At 42.8% G+C, this 21,659-nt stretch overlaps 1 protein-coding gene across 1 annotated transcript in view; it reads right to left on the bottom strand.

Moving 5' to 3' along the window:
• Window positions 1–21,659, bottom strand: part of LOC128875188 (peroxidasin-like) — a 237,049-nt gene that overhangs the window by 8,913 nt on the left and 206,477 nt on the right. Inside the window, exon 8 of the mRNA XM_054120579.1 lies at window positions 13,360–13,499. Coding sequence (XP_053976554.1) covers window positions 13,360–13,499 — 140 coding nt within the window. The remainder of the gene's footprint in view (window positions 1–13,359; window positions 13,500–21,659) is intronic.

Raw genomic sequence — 21,659 nt, 5'->3', positions numbered from 1 at the left:
TTAAAATTAGAATATTGTCAAATGAAGAAGTATCGTAAGTATCTCGAAGCTGTTGATATGAAATAAATACCATTTCTGGCACTTACATCCTAACAAATATAGTATATATATATACTACTTCATATACATTTCAGTTCAATAATATATACATATATTTATATTAAAACATTAAGCAAATTAACAATAATGTTTCCTGTCCCACATTGAAAACTCCAATTTCGCAACTTCCCCCTCTCACAAACTGAAATTTTGATTGTAATTTTCCACATTGGTCGGTGGTCTGGCGCTTAACACGCGAACGAATTTGTTTCACGCGCGGAAGGGTGCGTCAAACGGTGATATTAATTACACGCAACTGAAGAGCCAGTTTCGAATTCCAGCATGCAAATATTTCAAATGCAACGATTAATTCACGGCGCGTCTTTATTGTATATTAAATCATTTTCACCCTGGTTTTTTCTATTTTATTTCCACCGTAGGTCAAGTGTTTGTTCACATTGTTGTCGAATTAAAAATATTTTAAATTAATTAAATCGTCTCGTCAACGATTTAATAAGAAACAAAATCCTTTACGAATCACATCCCCAGCGATTTGGAAACGTACATTTGCCTCCATTTTGTCCCTCTTTATTTCAGAATAGATTTGACGAGCACTCGAATGGTCTCTCGTGCAGTCGGTACTGCACGCAGCAATTCTAGCCTCAAATTCGATTCAGTTTCCCGACTAATGAATCGCTGCGAGAAAAGAGGGAAGAAAGAAATGCTTAGGGACTGTATGGTATTCGCAACCGGATCTATTTAAAAGTTCCAGAGGTAAAAGCGTCGAATTTAAGCGACCGCTTTAAAAGTTTAGGGAACTGCCAACCTGCGTAAGTGGGTTTAATTCTCGAAATAACGTTTCGGGGTTAGTAGCCGTTTTTAGCCGGCACTGTTACGTGCTCGAAATAGTGGATCGAATAGTGGATCGGAATGGGTTTCGAATTTCTCCGACACGACAAAAGCCTCAATTGGTCGCGGATGAGACTGGGCGCGCGGTTGAGAACTTAAAACTCGTGAAAAATATGTCGGGGATTCGAATTCAGTCGAGAATGCGAGCAGAACGAGAGAGAAAAACATGCGTCGTGTAAACCTCATTTTTTAAAATAAAACGTTCCCTTCGAAAATATGAAACACTTCCGCGTGTTTCGCATTGTTTCGTTAGCGTACGAAATATTCTAATTTAATTTCCAACGCTACAAGAATATTCTAATTTAATTTTCTATTATTAGTCTTGAATAAGACTTACAGATTAATATACTTTCGTTTTTTTTTTGCTCAGGCCTTCGTTAGGAGAGATTGTAGTTTTACATTTTCATAAACATTAATTACAGAAATATTTTAATCTGAAAAAATTTTTCCTGTTTATTTATTGACGCTGCTTTGTCCAAAAAAACGTTTCAAAATAAAAAATTTGTTTATAAGAGAGAAAGAGAGGAATTTCAACAATGAAATTACTAAGTTTGCTATGAAAAATATAAGGGTCGATTTTACTCCAGAATTATTAACATTTTTTAATAAAGATACACGTTATTCTCCAAAGTACAAATTTTATGCATTTACGACATATAAAAGCCGCGTGTTCCTGTCCAATACACCCCATACCGTTATGCAAAATGAAACATTGACAGTATTATATTAACTCGTGAAATATATTCCGCGTATATTGTCCTACCAATATTACCAGCTGCCATAAACGCATAAAATTAACGGTCTAATTATTACACAAATACAGAAATGCAAATGACGGTTCTTTAACCATGAAAATTAATCAGGCGTAATATGCACAATGATGTAGGCCTTAGACACTTATACCTCGCGAAAAATGGAAATTGTAAATCCACGAAATGTTAAGGAAAGCACCGTATCATCTACTTTAGGGTACAAAAAAAAAAACACGGATCTCCAGTCGAGAAGATCGAGTACGGATCAGCAATTAAGGAAATGATAGGGGAATAGAGTCGAGAAAGGGACAGAGGGGAAAAAAGAAAACGCAGGAATGATGAACGGTGCCGAGAGGGGGATGGAAAAACATCGCGAAGCCCAGACTTAGGCCGGATTAATGTACGGTTCTTGATTTTTCGCTAATCCGTAATCCTCCTCTTCTGGCTTAAGTGCTCTTAATTCGATGTTCCCGTATAATTAAATGTAAGGGGACGAGATTGAAATTAACGTCAAATATCGGGGCCAAATTCGCGCCGAATCTCGTTTGGAAGCCTTTTGCAAATCACGGGCAAAAATATCGTCGAATTTTAGGAAAAACCAGGAGTGGATTATTCGTTGAATTTGAGAAAAACAGGAAGGAAAAATAGGAAGGAATCCCATTTAAAAATAATCACGAAGTTCATGAGTAAATCATTATTACATCGCATTAGGACTGAAGCGGTACCTAAAAGTAATAATTAACTAATTATTCCTAAAATCACTTCTAGAATCAAACCATTACTCCCGGAAATTCGATCCAGAAGTGGTTTCAGAAGCTCTGGCTCTATTCGAAGTCCAGGACGAAGTATTTAAAGGCAGCCAGTTTTCAGGATTCAATTAAACGGCTTCCAGTGCTAGAAAAATTTACAACTCTGTTTACGCCCGACGCTGGTAAGCCGATTCTCACAATTAGCCCTAGATCTTCGCCTCGTTAATTGGATCCTTCCAGTTCCCGTGGAATAAGGCGTCGAGGACGTCTTCGTTCATCCGGAAAGCGAACGAACCTATTTTCCTAACTGCCATAGAGAGAATCGACTCCGGGATGTCGTCCTGCGATTGTCCCACCCACTATCCCTCCTGAAATGGAAGTTTCTTATGGAATCAGATTCGCCGATTAAAACGAAAGGATCTCGATGCCACCGAGACTGTAATCGAGCGGAACAATCCCGAAAGTTAATGGAAACGTCGGAGTTATGTGTGTCGATTACGTTTGGACGTAACCTAATCCATTTTTCGTGAAATGTTTCCTGTAAATAAGGTAAACTGTAATAGCACAGAAGTCGCCACTTGTACGAGAAGCTGCGAGTCATTGCAATCTGATAGTTCGTATACTATTGCTCTAAAGTTACAATTCATGCTTATTGACAATGGGGTATACTCCAGAATATCCTTTAAGAATATTATTAAGAATATTCTTTGAGTACGTTATTAAAGATATTACGAAGAATGTTTTTTCAGAAAATTCTTTCTACCGAACTATAAGATCATCCTGCACAATGTTGCTCTCCGAACCAGACTAATGACTCGTAAATAACTCCGAAGTATCGCATTGAGCTTGGACTCGTGCCGTTATTTCTATAGGGATATATAAATGTGATATATAAATGTGATTTCCCTCCGTGCGCCTCATTATACTACATTCGTCTAGTGAAAGCCGATTCTCTCGAAGGAGCTCGCAGTCATCGGTATTGAAATAATTTTCCAAAGTGACGTTATAACAGATTCGCGTCGCGACACCGAGGCTAGGTGGGAATTTATAATAAACGAGCTTAAAACATCGTCGTGAAAACGGAGACCGGCGGAAAATCTTGTATATTACATGAAGTGCTGGACGAGCGTTCCTGGGCGGCCCGAGGAATGGCACTTGAACTTGTTGAGTCGGCGGAGCGCCTCGTCACGCTCGGAAAATAATTTGCACAGTCAATATTACAAATTGGCGAGAATTAAATTCGCCTCCGCGCCGGTTGGCTCGCTGTTGAGGCAAACTAGGCACTCGAATTGCTTTCAAATAAAGTCTTCCTTCGGGAATTCGTCGCGACGAAATAAACGCGAGTGACGCGTTTCCTTTTGCGCGACGTTTACGTGTATCTTGACTCTTCCAGGCTCGGGATTTGAAAGGAGAAGGAAAGGAGAAAGAAAAATCTAGACGCAGGGAAATATAATCAATATTTCAGCTTCGAAATCTGTTTGCAACATCAAATTATACGATTCTTTAGTTTCGTGTTAGTTTGTATATTGTATATTTAAACTATTTATGGCTTATGCAGTATAGACTAATTGCAAGAATTATGGTAATTAAATGCTGAAAAATTAAATTGTGATATTAAATTTTTTTAGAAAATTGTAAATAAATGTTCACCCTTGCCGTTGGCAGCACCATCAGCCGAAAATATCAAACTGATTCATTATAGCATAATACTGCAAAATACAAAAGGTTATGCCTTCCAATTCTCCTGCAAAATCGCGAGCATGGTCCTTTAATTGTAAAACGATTTACTGGACTTCAACTTCTACTATACAATTTTACAATAAACACAAAGTTAGGTTTCAGGTTTCAGCACACCATAGGTAGAGAAACACCAAGTCGCGCCCCATGTCCAGTTAAGGGTTACGAAGGTTGTCTTAAAAAAAGAAATTTCGTATGCGAAATGAGCTGCCAAGCACCCTCGGGAGATTTCTTCTGTCTATTATACATGACCGCGTGCGCCGGTTCCGTTAACTACGTCTCGCGAGGAGAGCTTTGCAAACTCCTCACGGTCGTCGTAGTCGGGCAGAGCGTAGCGGAGCGACCGTGAGAGAGAATCAAGGGGCTGAGGATGAAGGGTGGCTCCGACGGCGGGTGGAACCGTGACTCCAAAGGAGACCCGGCAAGTAGAGATAGAGAGGGCATCCTGGTCCTCGAGAGCTTGCGGCTACGGTTATTAATGGGTAGGGCGTGACACTCCGCGAAATAACCCCCTAACCTCGCCTCCATGCCAGGACCAACCAGCGACACACTCCATAGCTAGTCGCTTGTCTCCTCATAGGCGTTAACTGGGCCAAGAACTGCTCATTTTCGAGAACGAGGGCTTTCCTCCGTCTCCCTCGCTCCCAACATCCCTCGGTCCTCTTCCTCGTCTTCTTCCCCTTTTTTCCTTCCTTTCTCCGTGCGCCGCTTACATCCACCTAGTTCTCTTTGGCTTTCATTACGTTTTTACTTCAACTTTTCCAGCGACTCCATCCTCCGTGGCCCCTTCACCCCGCGCCGCCGTCTTGACGCTCGACAATTATCTTTAAGGGGTTGTATAGCAGAGCCTGTGTTTTCGGGGGATGGATCTTAGCTCCTGCACGGATTGCGGTGGCTTCTTGGTTTCATAAGGATTTCGGGATTCCTTTTGTTACGCCGAGTTTAAATGGAAGAGACTCGGGAATGGTTAATTTGAATGTTTCCGAGCGGAGGCCTCGCGGGCCAATCTAGTTGCCAGGGAGTCATTAGCTATTCACTTTTGGCGTTACGATGATTGCTCGGAAGTGCGTTTCCTGTTTCAGTCGAGCTCTATTCGCAATTTATTTCTGGTGGTGGTCTTTTCTATTCGTAGTTTAGTTTATTTATCCGATTCTTTTCAGGACAGGGCTAGGTTTTTCAAGAAACAAATAATTGACCCTATGAAGTATAAGTGCTTTCTTAGTTTGTTCTCGAAAACTCTGATTTATTGTTTCTGGTTTTTATATTATATGTTAGGTGCGATGTTCGCTCTTAAAGAATGTATGTATAATATTAAGAATATTAAGATACGAGTATTTAGTTTCACAGAAGTAGACTGTTGTTCTTTTACCTTTTATTTCTCGATTTGAATCTATTTCAAACAATCTGGAATGTTTATTGAAATAAGTTTGCTTTCCACTAATTTGTTTTATTAACTGTTCGAAGTGCCAAGCCATAGGTGACTTTATAGTGCAAAGGGTTAAAAATTAGACAAATAAAAGTGTCCAAGATGACCTTTGCTCCGGAAAACGTCTTGTTCCTCCCAATTACCAGCACCTAATCCGAGAAACACTTCCATACGTTCGCAAACATACTCGACTCAAATTCCAGAGCCGGCGTCTCGGCGATTGGCCTTCGCACGAGCCGCGATGAAATTAATTGCGCCATAATCAGAGCAACGGGCCGCGCGTGCCGGTGATGGCATCGCTAACACAGAAGTTAAGGCACTAATAATAGTCGCGAAACGATTCATTACAACGTGCCCGAGTGGCAGGGAAACTCATTCATGGAACGTGTCCGCCGCTACCCTTATTACCCGTCCACCCACCCCGTTACCTTAATTCAACCCTTAAAGTATTCCACGGTCGAATTAGTTTGGGGAAACGGCGAGGCAATCGACAACTTCTACGCCGGCTACGATAATTTCGCGGAAAGTTTTCAGCAATTGAGACAATAGAAAGAGATAAGGAGTGGGAGGTGGAGCGACGGTGAAAGAAAGGGAGGAAGAGTCGAGGAATTCTCCGCCAGATAGTGTCGAGTAATGTGCTTCTTTTCCAGCGGGAGTCGCGTTTAATTAATAACCACGATGCACCCTCGGGGTAATGCATACTAATTATTAAAAAAAAGGGCGTAGAGGGGGAGGAGGTGGAGCGTATTCTCGAATTGTTCCTGGTTGGTCCCGAAGAGAGTCATTGGGTACTGTCGATCATTTTTACTGTCTGATAAATGATATCCAAACGGTACCTTGTAATTTATTTCGAGGTGGTGTTTGAAGTGAAAAACACTATCACTAATTCGTTGTCCAGTGACTATACTATTATAAATAAAATTTTCCTTGGTCTCTGCAATACACGTGAACACCACGAAATAGAAAAAGTCCGCCATTCATTTTCATGTAAACAATTCCCGAGGAAGACTCCACTTCATCGTAATTTCGCCATAACGCCTCGGTCCCTTAAGCCCCCGCAATTCAGCCATTAATGCCTCGGCAGAATCTATATAAACGGTCCCGAAATTCTACGTCTGCGGTGATTTCGCGTGCATGCCGGCCTCCCCACGAAACGAGGATCTTCCCGAAATGCGGGACGAGCGTTGAGGCGAGCAGCGTCGAAATTCCGTGTCACGATTTCCAGCGTCAAAATGCTCCGACGATTACGTTTCGCACGGTCACCGCGGGATCGATCGTAATTCGCATCCTCGGGGGGGCAGCATTTTCAGGAAGAACGCGGATACACTCGTAGGCGACACACACACGTAGGAGGACATTCGGTTCGGGAGCGTGCTCGCGCTCCCGCAGAATTTCAGAGCCGTGGATCCAAGCGCGGAGCTGATTTCGAATGCGTCCCGCGACCGTCCGACCACTTGTCAAGCAAATTCGCATTACTTCCAGCATTATGGTCGCCCTTGTAGTTACCTGCACACAACACCGCCAGGTAATAACTCTTCGCCTGGCGCGTCTCGCATACCCATTGCTGGCGAGATCCTTGCGTCGAACGCTTTCGGAAGTCCTTGCGTCGTGGATAAATGGGAAAGGGGATCGTTGCAACGTCGTCGAAGGGAGGCGAGTTCAAGAGGGTGCACTGGGAGACATATTCGTGTTCTTAGGGAGGTCTAACCCTTCGCCACTGTGACCGACCTTCCACTGTTTGTTCTGGCAGCTGGAAGTCCCAGGCTGGATGCTTGCATCTAAGGATCGACGTCAGTGATTTCTAGGATGGGAATAATTAAAGGAGGGCGATTAATTTCTTTAATGGGTGTACTTAGGTGGGAACTTGGATAGTATTTCTATGAAAAGGAAGTGAAAGAGGATCATAAATAATTGGGAAGGGTATGATTTTTCAGGGGGTTGCACTATTGGAAATCCAATTAACTATCGTTATCAATGTAACGAATTAGTGAATTTCCAAATACAGGTAAAAATTCTCAAGGAATTTTCCCCATTCATCGATACGCCATTAAACTAGTTTACCAATATTGCAATCCGCACAAGCGAATAAATCCTGCTTGGAATTTTCGTCGAACGCTTACCTCCTGCAAAGTTAAAACTCAATTTCGTTCCACGTTGACTTCATTACTTGGGAGACTTTGTACACAATAATATCAATCAATTCCCACTCATGAACAATCCGTACCGGTAACAAGTTTGACCGGTCATCTCTATCAAGATTGAAATGACACAAAGCTTGAACTAAAAGTACGATATTGTCCACGGTTATCCCCGCGGTTGTGTTCCGTTTCGCAAATAAGCGCACAACGAATGCTTCGCGGACGAATTGCGTGTGCCAATTTTTCTCGATACGTTTCGAACGGAACTTGCAGAACGGAAAAGAATTTGCGATTTTATGTACTTCTCAGACATTTTCTTTCCTTTTTACGTATTCTACATTTTGGATACTAGTAGTGATATGTTTCTTAAAACATTAGTAAACATAGTACTTTGGACAAAATTCAAGAATTTCATTCGAATTTATTTTCTTTGGCACTTGACATTCAGAATTAATTTTTTTAGTTCTTTAGTGAAAATCACTGTCATCCATGTATGGGAGACGTGGCGATCAACATGTCAATATAATCATAGTCACCCTTTTCTCCCTTCGACCTTCTCCACTTTGCAGTCACCGCTATAAGTACACCTTTTTGTTGTTCATAAATCTCCCCTACTTTCCATTCCTCTCTGCTTTTACACCCTGTATACCCAATTCCCGCGGGACAGCAGAGGAACCGATGGAAAATTTTTCACCGCTGTTTCGAATCACGATTATTTTTTTTCACAGAGAAACCGTGCCGCGCAAATTGTTTCGTTCCTCGCAGGCTTTATTGTTCCCAACTCTCGGCTTTCTCTTTCGGAAAGTCGAAAGCCTCGGTCGCGGATATGATCGAACTACGGCCGTCGGGTCTCGACTCGTGATAATCCCTGGTAAATAATGCACGACGCCTCCGCCGCGGGACTTCCCGATACTTCCGTCGGTCCGAGCCGCGAAAAGCCGCCGTGAAAACTAGTTGAAGCCCCTCGCTGAAACTTCAAAAGCCTCTTCCATCCGCGGATCCCAAAGCCTGCGTTTAGCAGTACGTATCGACGTGCCCGTGCCGCCCCATCGATTCGACTTACACGTGATTTTCGTCGGGATACAAAACTTCCCGAGGCTTACGTTCTCGCAGCGGCGCGGGGACAAAGAAACGCGCAGGAATCTGGAGCGTCGTTCCCTCGGGATCGCGGAAAGTCAGTTCACTGCGACGCGGCGCCTTTTCAAACTTTGAAAAATGCGACGGAGATACTCTAAATGCGATTCGATCATTGTACGCTGTGCATGGAAGGGTTGATGGGTAAATTTAACCCTTTATGGGCCAGTGTAACTTTTACACCACGTGCTAATATATTGAGTTTGTACAAATGGTGTTATTTTAAAATAATTTTAGCTTTCTTTAAATACTTCCTGTTCTTCTGCTGACCACTAGCACCTCTATAACATTTCGTTCTCTTTAATACTTCCCTCCAAGTGAATCCACAAAGAATGTCTAAACTCGCTCGCTACCCTCTCCATATCACAAAACTCGACAGGCTACGTCGAGCATATCCGATCAAGGCACGTCGATTTGGAGAAGTCAACGGAATAAGATAAACGCGCTGTTCCCTCGGCGTATCGATATTAGCTGTCGTAATCGGAGACAAACGGTTACACTCGGTGGAAAAGTGGATTCGAGGAGAGACCGGGTTACTCGCGCGCGATTGACGTTCCTCGCAGGTAGAAAGCTAGGCTAGTTGCGCGTACCATAAGCGAGGTATACGAAATCCAAGAAATCGCGAGGAAACGGGACAGGAGGCAGAGAAAGGAAACGAGAACAGAGGAAAGAAACGGAGAAAGCAGTTGGAAATATCACGGGAAAAAGAGCAGAGTCGAAAGGGGAGGGCTCGAAGAGGGAAATGGGTCGACCTGAATATCTCCGGCGAACTTTTCCATGAATACGCCATGCACGAGCACCCGTTAGAATGGGAGGTGGGTGGTGGAAGCGGCATACGAAACACTGCGGTTACCCCAAGGATCGGAAACCGGAAGGGAAATGAGAAAGCACGGCTGACGAGGGCGAGGCGAACGAACGGTGGGGAGAATAAATTTGAAACTTAGTCGTACAAAGCTCCCGTCTCGTAGTCGCGAATCGGGAACAAGGAATTCTGGTAACGTACGGAGGGGGAGAAGAGCGTTACTTTTTGAGAGGACGATGTTACGAAAATGGTGGGCCGTTCCACCTGTTACGTTGCGCCAGGGGGATTCGTGTAAACACGACGATGAATTAGGGCGAGAGCGAAGATCATGAGTAACGATGAGGAGCGTGATTAATCGAAGCACCGTTGGCCCGTTCTGTTAATGTTCTGACACGGGTCACGAATTGATTTCTGATTGGTGAGAATCACGATAATTCATAGGAATTTCGATGCAAAATCTCCAATGAAAATGATTCTTTATTAGTCCTTGCGTACGTTTTAAATGTTGGTAGTATTCTGCGTTTAGAACTACACGTGAATTTTGGTATATTCGATCAATGTCCAAGTGTATCCTTCGATGTTTGATGCCTAGAACATCGGTTGAACACGCGTCATTCTTTCTAAACCTTCCCCATTAAAAAGTGTTCCCAAGACAACTTTTAAACAAGTGTACCTGAAAACGGCACGATAGAGAGTGCTTCGATCCAAACTCGTTCAGCCGTATTAACGAGTGCCTCTTCAGTCTACCGTGCTTGATAACAGCCGGTAGACTATTTCCTTCGAGTAGCTGCCGATCGAGTCTGGTTACGCAAACGTCTCGAGGAGAATGAAAATCAAGACGAAGCGGAGGTCCGCGAATAGCAATCGAGCCAGCCGTCATCGGCAGGATCTTCATGACTCATCCGTGCTCGGAAGCTTGGTTTTCATGAACGACGCCGTGAGAGGGCAAGGTGAAGGAAGAAAGAAACAGGACGGAGGGACGGGATAATAGACAGCGTGCCGTTGAAAAGCCATGGAAAATCAATTATCGACCGTGCAAAAGGCTGGAAAATTATATCGATAGTGAAGGATGGCTATAACATTTCGTTCTCCTTAGAGCCTCCCAAACACTGTTATCAGCGAGTAACAGAGCCCCTTGCATTCGCTATAACTTCAAGCGCTGGCTGAAGACTCGATAGACGGACCTTTTCGATAAGCTCCTAGAGCTATACGATAGGTATAGTCCACGGGAAACCTTATAACGGCTTCGTACGGATGCTAGGGCGATTCGCTGACATGGTCCGCGCTTTGTAGCTCCGGAGAATGCGGCAATGTATGCTTAATGCAAATTCGCGCGTAAAGCAATTTACACTAATGTTAACTTCGTCCTCGTACACGGTTCCCAATCATGTCGAGGATGCCAAAGTGCAACCGCGAAATGGTTAATTCGATTGAATTGTAGATATCGATTTTACTATATCGCGCGATAATATTCCGAGAGTATTGTTTAGGCGATGCTTCAAATCGCGCCATTCTGCGGACTTATTGTGCCTTTCGAGCGACTCAACGATCGAACGGAAATATGGGATTAATGGGAAACCTTAATGTTGGCCTATTGTTATGATATATATCTACAACAAGAAGAGGATTGAAAAAAAGTTAAAAGACTTTGTTTGCAACACAAACACAGAATGAAGAAGTAAAGAGTGCTGGAAGAACTCGTTAGTTTGTCCAAACATGATTTACGAATCTCTGCTCTGAAATTCCTTCGTTCTGGAGCTGTACTAAAAAAATTGTACGTCCTAAAGTAATTGAAAATCGCGCACTTTGACGTCTAATATACACACCAAGGAATGACAACGCGACCACGAGAAAATACGCTCAATCGAGCGACGTTAAATTGCGCTGCCACTTAGAAAATTATAGAATTTTCGACGAGTGATGCTTCTGTTGGTCGAGCAAACACTTATCTTCTTCACGCCGTCCACCGTGGTCTGAAGTTTAATATGAGTAAGCGGAAAAAGGATAACGGAGAAGAAAGGATAGGTGGCCCGTGTAGAAGATTGGACACACAATTCAAGAGAAACGCTGAGCGAGGAAAAAACGTAATATAAGAAATAATAAATGATGTGTCTGCTGTTGCGTTAAAACAAAAGAAAACGTGCATTTTTTGACGTGCATTCCTTTTCGCAGGGACACCGATTTGTCTTTTTAAATACGTTACGATTATATTAATCGTTACAAAACAACACGCTCGGTCCTAACGACGTTAATTGCTCGCAAATGCACCTGGAGAAAATTGCTCTCGTTACTCGACGTACAACAAGTGTTCAGTCGAGTAGCAGAATTTCAATTGGACGCGTGCGTTTGTCGCGAATTGTCTTTTGTATTTTCGAAATGTCTATCGCGAGGATTTAATTACGTGAAATGCCAGGTGTACAATGAACTACAGCGGAAAATGTAAGCGGCATTGACCGAAATCAATTCAAGTCAGTGTTGCAAATTAAGTCCTCGAGTCCTTTGTGAGCCTGCAACCGTGCAAATTGAGATGCAATAAACAGCTACTCCGAAACCATGAATTGCGAAGTACCAATTAGAGTACTTGGTGTATTTTCTTCCAAACGTGGAACATTTTATGCGAGGGGAAAATTAACCCACTGAGGTTTCGTTTGTACCAATTACTACTATGAAAGTAAATAATGCATGACTTAATTGTGTATCATTTATATATATTTTTGTCTTCTCTTGTTTTATGTCGCATCGAAGTCATTACTCCAGAAACGAGAAGAATGGAAACGTTCACTGTATTATTGTTGTCGCAAACGATTCTAGTTCCCGTCCGAACGAGGCGACCGAGGCTTCCAGTCAAGGGGGATGAAATTCCCAGTGTTTAACAGTTTGCGTTCGACAATAAAGTTCCCTCCCATCACTCGAGCTGTTCCGCGTTGTTAAACTTTTGTGGGCGATCGCGACCGACTTCCCTCTCCCTCGTGTTTCCTAGTTCCTCGTTTCTCGTAGTTCCGTTTCAGACAAAAGTTTACTCCCGAACTTAAAAAAGTATCGCCCGTGTGTTATTAAAACGTCACCTCGCGTAAGAATTTACACAGGCAAGTCGGGCGCGTAATTTCTGCATCACAGGTTCCTCTCTTTTTTTTTTCATGTTTCGCTAGGAGCCGATGAGATAGGACGTTGAACGTTCGGAACATGTGCGCTCGCGCGCTGTGCATAATTTTCAGTTACCTCGCGTAACTCACTTTGACGTATATTCGATGTCCCACACCGTGAAAAATACACACCGGAACCATTTGGGCGTAGGTAATACAAAATGGCGGAACCATTTCAAACATCGGATAGGCGGTCTCCGTTTAATCTTGATCGCCTAACGGCCATGAATAAAGATGAACCGCGCGATGTAAAAACGCCAATGACACGGTTGTGTGATCTCGAATGTGATGTCTCGTCCTCGTGAATGCTCGGTGAAATTATTATAGCGGATGTGGAATTTATTTTTATTGCGGACTTTGACCTGAAACTGGCACTGGTCTCCAGCAGTGATCGTCGTTGCGGTTACATATTAGCGTGTAAAAATATTATACAAGGATGGATCAAAAACTTAGAGATGGACCGATTCGAGTTTTTAGAGTACTCTTGACCTACCTAGCTATAACTATACCGAATAATGCTCGAAACGTACCATTTAACACGTGGACGGAGACGGTGGTGGCCGCGGCGACATCCGCCAGAGCGCAGCTATAGTTCCCGCTGTCCTTTTTGTTCGCGTTTGCTATATAGAGCCTGGATGTAGCGCCGCTGGTGCCCATGTCCGTCTTCACGCTGAAACAGAAAGCAGATGGTTCGTGTAGAACGGAACCCTACGGTCGGCGTTCGCGTCCGTTTTGTCCCTCGAGCGGAAAACGGGCGTTCCGGCGCGGTGACTTCTTCTTGCTGGACGCCGCTTTGGAAAATGCAGAGGACGACGCTGAAGGAGTTTGCTCCGCTGGCGAGAGGCGAAGATGGCGGCGTGGGAGAGGATAAGAAAACGGAGGAAGAAAGGAAAGGTTGGAGGGAGACGAGAGGGAAGAAGGGAGGAGGTGTGAAAAATAGCTGGCGAGATGACTGTTATTCAGCTCGGTGGGTTGCTGACCTACTCTTCCGCGAGATCAAACGTTAAACGTGATTATTGTATACAAGTCGATGGTGTTACCAAAGAGGATGGAACAAACAAAATGTTGCAACAAACCCACGATAGTTGATCGAATACGAATGCAGAAGAAGTCAACTCCAAATCCACAGATTGATTAGATTTCTGTCGTTTTTCTTTTTTTGCAGAATTATACAATTTTAGACATCTAGTATCTACCTATGATTGAACTCAATAATCAAATCGTTTTGAGCTTTCAGATTAGCAAACATCGTGGAACTTATTCAAACACATAATCCTTTAACCGTCCTTGAAGTCTCCTCAATGGCTACTCGATTCCTCCTGAGTCAAGCAATCAGTTCTTCTGTTTATGTTTCGCGCCAGGGTCTGTCAGTCGGGATTAGGGCGAGGGAAGGAGCTTCATCGTGCAACCCCGAGCCACTTAACTTCTGTCCCTTTCATAGGTGCGCCAGTCGAACAAAACGGTCGCGGAGGCAGAGGATGAATTTCCGGGAAACGGAAGAGCAAGTAGCGCGGCGAGAAGAGTAACGATAACGGGGTGGCAACAAGTGCTCTTAACGCCCTAACGGTTTCCCTTGCGGCGCCTCGAGGGAACGTTTCCGATGCGTTATTCTCAAAGGACCTCGCTGCTACTCTTTACGCGACTGGTTGAAAGCGAGGAAGTAGTTGCGGCCGAGGAAGGAGGTTGCAGGATGTCAACGTCGCGGCGTTCCGGCGATGAATTCTTCAGGGGTGCCATCGAAACATAAAGTAGGTCTGGTTCTGAAGAAATTAATCGCGGCGGTGCTTCATTTGCATTAAGATCAAGTTTACTGTGGCTAAATGTGCATTGTTTGCGGAGGATAAAAGTATTTTCATCTCTTTCGAAAGTCAATTTCTATTCAAAATGGTGACCTTGGGAAGATCTTTAATGCAAGTAGCATATTCCTCACAGACTAATATCTCACATATTTTTCAATATTACGATTTTTCCAATTTAATCTGCCTATGATATATTTAAGGGTTGTAGCTATCAAATTTATCATTCGATAAATTTTTTCGATCTCTCGCCGCCGAAGGTGGCGCAAGCTCTTAAACCGATCCGACGCGATGGAATGCGCGGCTGCAGCCTCATTTCCCGCCCTCCTCACCTCCCCGCCTCCAAGACTGCCGTCGCTACCCGCCTCCTTTTGCGGCATCTTTACCCTGCTCGTTTCTCCGACCTCCTTAGCTGGCTCCTTTAAAACCCACCTTCATATCCAGAAGAGGCCCGGTGCAGTTCCTGCTTAATGACTCGCCTCCCTGCTCTTCAACCCCCCTTCGCAGGGCTCCACTTACGCGAGTCTGGTAACATAACTGTTTGCAGCTCGCGATGCGTGCAGTTGCAGCAAATTTTGTCGTGCACGGTTATTTCAGGGGTTTCTCGACGAGGTTAGTTTTATTTTAATTTCTGCGGTAAATGTGAAAGCTCGAGGATTGTAAGGAGTGGTTTTAGGAATAGTGGGTTTGTAGAATACATACATACTGTTTCAAATTGCGTGCGAGGAACCTGGAAAACATTTAGGCTTTTTTAAGATTGAAAATCTTTTTATTTTCGAACGGCCGAAATTCATGTCACGTTATATGGTGAAAAATGCTGTGAGGCGATGAAATGGGTGGGTAGTAACAGAATAAATATGTCCCGTTACACAGCTTAGTGCCTCACAAAGCAATGAATGAGTTTTCTAAGAAAAAGAATGTCCTGTCGCGGAAAATCATTAAGTATGGTACAGCAGTTGGCGGTTCGCGATCAGTTAGTTTAGTTAGTTAGATTTTAACGCATACTGTAAATTTTTGAACGCATTTTATGACACTCTTCCTAACCCCTCCGAAAAAATTAAGAAAAATAAAACTTAAATTGGTTTAATTTATCCCAGTTACGTTTACTAACGTAATTCATATTATAACGTAATTCAATTCGTATTTCATATTATGTAAGTGAGTGTTTCTATGCTTCTGCCTATTGATTTAGTTTGAATATATTATATAAGTGTAGTGACCACAGTTAAGGATCTTCCATTGTTAAAAAAGGACGAGAATAAGTAATTGCTCCTTCCAACTTCCACCTTTTTCTCTTCCCTTTTTAAACTTTGCTCTTTCCACCGACTCTCAAAGAAACTCTACCTTTGAATCTCGATCGACTACTGTACAAAGTCTCCAACGGTATACCACCCTCTTCGGTGGTAATGCACCCTCGAGACTCTCTCGCCAACGGTACACTAATTCTGCCCGCCTCTTTTCGTCCAAAACTTCAAATGAATTCCAACAGTCTCCACTAGTTTCGATCGCAACCAATCCCAAATCTACACACTAGGACCGTTTTTGCGTCGCATTGAACGCTTGTCTACACTCGTTGACCTAATCCACCAAGTGTGAGTTCCTTCACCTCTGAAATACGCACACATAACAGTATATAGTACAGCAGTCCTAGAAATTTGTCAGCTTTTAAAACCAGTCGAATCTATCCTTAACAATGCAAAAATAATTGGTAGAATCAATTATAGATTTCCTCACACCTTTATATTTCGTCATGTGCTTATACAGTCAATAATACAATAGATTTACAAATTTTTAAACTAATAAAATACTTGGAGGAGTGAAGAGTAAATGGAAAAATCTTGGATTTATCCCTTTGTTAAATTTTGTCTTTGTCGTTTCTACGTCTGAAACGTCTCCTGTTTTGTTTCAAACGAAGAAACAGTGCGACACGTGACGGTTCGAATTCAAGCGAGCTCCGTATACAGCTTGCGTGTGTCGTTCCCGCTATCGGGGACGTGAAAAATGTCATTTGTTTCTGATTCGATTAATTTCGTTTCGCGATACAGTTCACTCTTCCCGTTGTGAATCGCGATATTCCTTTTTTCCATCGTGAATCGAGTTTCGCATATTCATCGGTAAAGTTTAATTAAATATTTGTTTAAATGAATCGTTGAAAATAAACCGACGCGAAGTTTACACTGTGTTTGATTTGGAATTTCGGTTAACATGATTTATTTTCGTTCTGTCAGCTGCTCGTTTTTCATTAAACGAAAAGCGCACTGCCGCGCTTGACAATTTAATATACTACCACATTATCGCTAAATCCATTAACATCCAGGGGATTTCGCGATAAACAATTAGGTTGACCAGATCACCGTCCGCGTGATCTCGACATGTAGTTAACGGAAAGTTCCAGGGGTTAAACGTCATTTTGGATGATCGTCGCGACGATTGGAATATTTTTTGAAAAAATACTTTTTTCAAATGAATGCAAAAATATTTCACGCGGTATTGAATTCAGTAATGAATTTATATACTTCATTTTTCGTTATATGCTTTATGTTACATTTACTACGAGGTCATTAGTGACGAATATTAATTGTTTGGGTAGAGACTGATTTTGTATTATATTTTGGAATATACATTGATGTCTTTGAGGAAGTGTATCGTGCAGTCCTGCTCTGAAATATATTATTTTCATAGTTAGATATTACAATTAAGTGGCCCATTCGCTAGTTACTATTTAATACAACCTGACGAATACTAAACATAGCTGTACAGTAACAAAGGATAAATACTGAAATAGTTCATTCTCTATTTACTATGCGAACAATATTTTGTCCCAGCCTTGATCGCAATCCGATGACTATTAAATAGAACGGACGACCCGCGAAGTAGCGAAGCACGAGAGACCGATGGGTCGATAAATTCGCCGAAATGGTTATAAAGAACACTCGAACAACGTAAGGAAATCATACTTCAGACTTGGACCAGCCAAGCTGTTCTCGATTCACTCGAAGAATTGCACGTTTCTTCTCTGGGAACAGGGAGAGAAGTGGCGTATAAGGAAAGTGTAAATCAAGTTGCGCCCCTCGCGAGGGCGTCTGTTCCCGACAGATCGAACCGCTCTCCCAGACCTCCCTTACCTACGCAAAAGACGTCGGAATGGAAGGTCGCGGGGGCGTATTACGCGCCCTTAAAACAGCCCACGGTACTCGCCTTACCCAACGTGAAACAATTTCATTCGATTTACGAGACGCGCCTCCTGGTAATGACGTAACCGAATTTACGAGTATATCCCGTATGCCGACGGAAACGTTCCTCGAGAATTTCTTTTCGCGCGTTCCGCGTCTTCGACGATATCGAATTACGCCGGAGAAACGCAACCCTTCCACGTGCGATGGAATCAATTTCATCCACGGATGAGAGGTGGAGACGTTCGGTGAGAGAACGCATTGAAAATATTCAATGTAATTGGATGATAAGTGTTTCTCTTCTTTTATATTTGCAATATCTACGCCTCCCATATTCAACAATAAGGAGTCAAACGAGAACACGGAGTGTAGGGTACGGGATTGGTCGTGTAGGTTATTTTCGTTTGGATTCGTAGATATTGCATGTATTTTAATGTATTTATTATTTATTAATTATTATTTATTAATGTAAGTATTAATGTATTTGTTCGTGGTTATCTTGCAGATTCAGAGCAGGTTCTTTGAAATTATAATTTTGACGACTTAATTCCCAAGATACTAATTCTTGTAGCAGACCAACTCTGAAATTGTCGAATAGAGACACATCGCTTTCCCTAAACGAACAAAAATTCGAGCAGGTTCTCGCGTAACACGGAACGCAAACTCGAGTCTGCGGAAAGACGAGATGGCCGTCGTCGTTTGTAATTCAGGTCGAGCGTAGTCATTTCCCTTTGCTCATGCGTCACGGGAGGAACACGTGTGACGATAATTGCTTGCCGGACTTCGTGTTACAAAGCTCGTGACATCGATCCGCACGATCCGACTCGCTCTAGAATTCTCCCGATTGGCACCCTGGGAGAGATATCCGGCGCCATTTACCATTCCGCGACTGTCCTTTCGCGAGCACAACACGTGTCCGCGTCCCCGCGTACCCATTCACCCTCGCCGGTGCTTTTTAATGCTGCGAGCGTGCGAGGAAAATTGTAAACTCGCCGCGAACGAGCGTCTACCAAAACGGAAAGAGGAAAAAAGCCGAGGCAGCGCGTTTCAAGGCAGGTTTGCCGCGGAGATGCCGGGATTCCATGCAAATGAGAATCGAGAAAAAGTTTGCTAAATGCCAACGTTCCGATAGAAAATGGATTTGAGGGACTCTCGCCGCGTGGAGTTTTCAAATGGGGCATCGATGTCGAGAGGGGAAATATTCTTCGGTAATGTGGGGCAAAGAATTATTGTACACATTTAAATAACATACGGGAGGAAGTAATGGACAAGATAAACATATGATTGTGATTAAAACCGAGAGTCTTGTCTGAACTTATCATCATTGACAAAACCTCGTTGATTCATTCACAGATGTATTAAGTGTTTGTAATAGTCGAAATTAAGGATTACATTTCTAGGTGTAACTGTCCATCGGAAGTTTAGGTTCTGCATAATGTATTAACAATATAGCAGCCACGGGTGGGCTGTCTCATTAATGGCTTTTCATTAATTAGACCGAGTAATCGTCGAACGCTCCACTGATTATCATTTCATCAATTAATGTACGGTTACCCTTTTCAAAGAGGATAAATTTGGTCGGTGTGTTTACGTTTCGCACGTATCAACTCCGAAAGTTATGTAAAACGATTCGATGCCAATTATTTGTTATTGCGATCGTGCTTGTTTTATGTATAATTTGCCTAACTGCGGATATTGCTGTTAAATAAGGTAATACAGGTGTTACGTGATATAAATAAAGCAATATTGCGCATATGGAGTGAAGGAAGAAATGTAATTCAATGAAATGTCTAGCATGGTGGAGGTTTCAGTTCGATACGTAACATAAAATTCTAGCTATTCATAGATAAATAATGGAATATAAGAAACTTGTTGTAAACTGGCAGTCAACGTGTTAAATACTCAATTACTTCCCCTTATACCCAGATGTAATTTTTACCGATTTACCAAAGCATCAAAGAATTGTAGTACACATTTAAATAAAATTTCCTCAATAGACCTGTCAATGTCCCAGCAAACTATCGCTATACCTAGGAATGTTTATTGCACGGAAGTCACCTAGATGAAACTATTATAGTCGAACTATACCGCGTGGCACATTCGGATGCTGCCGAGCGGAAACAAAAATGGAGGTCAGCGAAACAAAACGCAGCTTGCACCTTTAAATCTCCTCGTGTGCCGGCAGCGAAATTCATTGCGGATCCGTAAACGGCGCGGAAAAAAATTCCTGGTTCGAACGCGAAGGAGGTGGAGCCGCGGAAGGGCGAAGTCGCGACGGAAGGGGTTGGGGGGGGGGCGGAGTGGAACGCGGAGCGTCGGAGAGAATTGCGGGTAAATTTTGGGGGAACGCGGTGGAATTAAATTCCGCGCGTTGTGAAAAAAAAAAGAAAAGTGGAAAGCGTGTTGGTCGGTTTCGGGCATCGTTAGACAGCTGGAATGCATCGTACGGTATGCGATAAACTGACGATTCGGTTTACGAGGGTTTTCTCCGTTCCGGGAAACCGCAACTGTATCGATCGAGGCGCGGCCATTAGCCCCGCGATACATTTATCTATCGGTATGAAGACCCTCTTGAAAACCAGTGGTCAACTAAGTACTGCGAGGCAGGAAATTGGTTGCAGTTTGGTCGGTAATTCGAGTGGCCGATGGTTTGTGGGAGCTGCTGCTGGTTTGATAGATTCGGGACTAAGTTGGATTTGTTCCTCGATTTAGCAAATAAAAATTTGTAATTACGTACAAATGTTGAGTAGAACTACGCTATTAGAATTGTTTTTTTTGGTTTTTCCATACTAATTTTAGTCCAAGTTAACCCTAAAATTTAAATGGTACGAGAAAGAGAAATATTTCAGGTCTGAAAGGGTTAACAGCGTTTCAGTTGACTCTTGCACGCTTTCACTTTTTTTTATTTAAAATTATAGGGAATGATGGGGAAAGGAAACGCGGAAAACAGAGGGGTTTCACGTGGAGACGTCAAGATTGAGGACGAAATCGAAACGAAAGAGATTGACACAGGAATGTTATTAAAAATGCACTTGCCTAGGGGATCTACCTCACCCCACAGTCTCGAGCTTTATATTGTTTCAGGATTGGGACTCCTCGTTCGCTAAATTCACAAATTGCTTTGCTGACTGAAGGGCAAGTGGACGGAAGGTCGAAGGAAGAGTTGCGAAGGGGAAAAGGAATATTTCGCAAACGTCTGACGAGACAGTGATTATTTCTAGTGGATGAAATGAGAGTCATTCCATCGGAATATTAGTTTACCATTTACTATAGGATGTACTATTATTTACAGGTATCCTTTATGTTTCCATGCAAACTTTGCCAGCACACCTTACGACCAAGCTGAAAGGAACGATCTACGCTTTGATCAAAATTTATTAACTAATGAACAGCCCCAGGTGGGAAAAGTTCCCTTCAAAATTTTCCGATTAAAATAGTTCCTCGATAGTTAAGATAAACTATTATTACCTCTGAACTTTGAAGCGCTGCTTCACTGAAAGATTCTGGAACATGTTTAAGGTTATTTAATTATTTCCCCATCCCACGCACGAAACTACTATTTTCAATCATTGTTCCAAGAACTATTTTCAAGAATTATTACTGGAAAAGTGCGATACCAAATAATTAAAGTAACACGTCATTTGAAATATCGCTACGATGGATCAACAGAATTCAATGCGACGAAAGCCAGCGAGGAAACAAAGCCTCGGTCAACAAGTTAACAACAGTCGGTAAAATCAGTTCTGCGAGTCCACTCGAGATCAGGTAGCGGCAATCGAGATAGGTCCACGTCTTTCCAAACGCGAGGGACGTTCTTTAGCTTTGACCAAACAAGACTCTATCTGTTCGTTCTTAAACAAC

The sequence above is a fragment of the Hylaeus volcanicus genome, chromosome 1 (genome assembly GCF_026283585.1).
Source record: "Hylaeus volcanicus isolate JK05 chromosome 1, UHH_iyHylVolc1.0_haploid, whole genome shotgun sequence".
NCBI lineage: Eukaryota > Metazoa > Arthropoda > Insecta > Hymenoptera > Colletidae > Hylaeus > Hylaeus volcanicus.
The sequence above is the reverse complement of the archived record's forward strand: the minus strand, read 5'-3'. Positions and strand labels throughout refer to the sequence as shown.